This window comes from Vigna radiata, unplaced genomic scaffold (genome assembly GCF_000741045.1).
Source record: "Vigna radiata var. radiata cultivar VC1973A unplaced genomic scaffold, Vradiata_ver6 scaffold_137, whole genome shotgun sequence".
NCBI classification, from domain to species: domain Eukaryota; kingdom Viridiplantae; phylum Streptophyta; class Magnoliopsida; order Fabales; family Fabaceae; genus Vigna; species Vigna radiata.
The window spans coordinates 501,536-503,933 of record NW_014543260.1 but is presented as its reverse complement, the minus strand read 5'-3'; the positions used below and the strand labels follow the sequence as shown (position 1 = coordinate 503,933).

The window sequence follows — 2,398 nt, the reverse complement described above, 5'->3', positions numbered from 1 at the left end:
TATATATATATATATATATATATATATATATATATATATATATATTTCATATATATATATATATGAAATATTTTGAAACTTACAACACTATCACAATTTTGTGTTTAAGATATATTTCAAAGGATTAAGAAAACAAAATACATTTAAATTTTTTGTGCTTAAGAGATATTTCAAAGGATTAAGAAAACAAAATAAATTTAAATTCTTCTTAGTTTTATCTCCTAAGATATATAAAACTCTTTCTAAAAAATTATAAAAGGATTTCATTTTGTTCTATAACTCTTACGTTTATTTATGTTATTGGTATTAATTACTTGTAAAAGCAGACGGTAAGGCTACAAAATATCACGAGAGTATTGAATCCGCTGATGAAGACAACAAAACAATAACCTACAAGATCTTCGGGGAAGATTTCGAGCACAAATTTAAGGTTTTTAAGCTAATATTTCAAGCAGTTGATAAAGATGAAGGTGGTGGCGTCATCAAATGGATCATTGAATATGAAACTAAAAGTGAGGAATTTGATCCTCCTTTTGGTTTCCTCCAATTCGTGTACAAAGGAAGCAGAGATGTTGATGCCAATCTTATCAAAGAATAGCTCTAAAAGTTATGAAAAAAACAACAAATATGAAATATCAAATAATGGAGTTGGCTGAAAGGATGAAGTGACTGTATGTACAATAAGTTCGTGTGCTGGTACTTTGTTTGTGTGGAATAAACATGAAGATGCATGTTCATAATGCCTTTGGAGTGTAATATTACAGTATATGTTGAAGTGTTCCTATAATGTTAAATATATTTTTAATTTTTAAATTTTAACTTCAAATTAAAATTTTGTTTTGTATAAAACTTTGATATATTTTGATTTTTAAAAATCTTTAAATGAATGGATAGAGTTTTCTTAATATAAATGTATTAATTTTTCTTTATGTATTAAATGTGTTTTAAGATAACGTTTAAGTTGTTTACACCTTTTAACATATTCTAACTCAAGTATCAACTTAAAATACTATTAAACAATTTCAATAGATTAATGTCACAAAAGTTAAAATTTGAATAACAAAATATATAAAAAAGAAAAAAGAAATAATTTAATTTTCTATATAGGTTTAAAGATTAGGTTTAAACCTTCGGATCGTCCTCGTATTTGTAGGAGAATATTTTCTCTTGTTGAAAATGGTTGCAATTGGTTCAAATTTTTGAAAAATTGAGACAATTAAGGCATGCACTTTGGTGCATGATGGCCCAACTTTCCATATACAAAGCAATTTCCTTTCTTCTTAAAGGTGGGTTAATTAGATGCGTTAGGGCGATATGTTTGAAAATTATTTTTTCTATTGTGATCAGGTTTGCGTTCATACTTTTTGGAGTAGGTCTATCTTCTACCATGTTTGGTTTTGCAGACAAAACTTTGGCCCTCGTAGTAGCACACTATTTCCTATTGGTATCTTCAATAATTATGTGAGTGATCAGTTCTGAAAGTGACATTAGCTTGTGTCGGTGTTTTAGTTGTTGCTTGTAATTAGTCTAGGAAGGCGGCAGTTTCTCGATCAGAAGCTTTGAGACAAATTCATCTGGTAAAAGAACGCTCTCCACTTTGATATCTTCGAGCAGCTTGTGGTACTCATTGATTTGCGACTTTATGTCCTTGTCTTCAACCATTTCCCAGCGATAGTAATTCCCAATAATAAACCTTTGTTTGACTATATCTTCAAAAGTGTATTTGAGAATCAACAAATCCCAAATATCTTTCGCTTCCTTATAAGAACAATACACCTCGGACAAATCGTTAGAGAGTGAACTAGGTAAAGTATGGCGACATACCTTGTTTGCATGAACCCAATCTTCAACTTGTTTTGAATTTGGAAGGAGACTAGAGTCCGGTTTTGAAGATGAAAGAGAAAATGCGACTTCGTACATGTCTAACAGGGTTGACACACGTTCTTGCCAGCGTCGAAAATTCTAAACAAAGAAGACTTCGATTTTTGATACATCCGGGAAAGGTTTTGCGAAGTCCGTCTCAGTTCCGGAAACAATATTTAGATTCTCCGAGGTTTCTATAACTTGCGATTCTAGAAAGTTTGTAAAGTTTTCTACTTTGTACCAAAGATTGTGAAAAGTCTCTGATTTTGAAAACTCACCAATTCACCCCTTGATGAGTGGTTATTTCTTGAACTATATTTAGTTTATTGCACTTAAATAAACCAGGGAATTGTGTTTAATTGTCTATTATTTCCCTGTTTTCCGAATTCTGCTTAATTTGGTCGGAAATTCGTAATTGTGCTAATTTGGGTTTTCTGAGCTGATTAAGTGTATTTTGGTTGCAGGGAAATTTTGGGAAACATCATTTGGAGCATTAGGGATGGTGGCATGATCATTCAAGACTCAACATTTAGTC

At 30.8% G+C, this 2,398-nt stretch overlaps 1 protein-coding gene across 1 annotated transcript in view; it reads left to right on the top strand.

Moving 5' to 3' along the window:
* LOC106753542 (kirola) overlaps positions 1 to 751 on the top strand; it is a 2,773-nt gene extending 2,022 nt beyond the window's left edge. Inside the window, exon 2 of the mRNA XM_014635359.2 lies at positions 327 to 751. Coding sequence (XP_014490845.1) covers positions 327 to 598 — 272 coding nt within the window. The 3' untranslated portion in view covers positions 599 to 751. The remainder of the gene's footprint in view (positions 1 to 326) is intronic.
* The last annotated feature ends 1,647 nt before the right edge of the window (positions 752 to 2,398 follow it).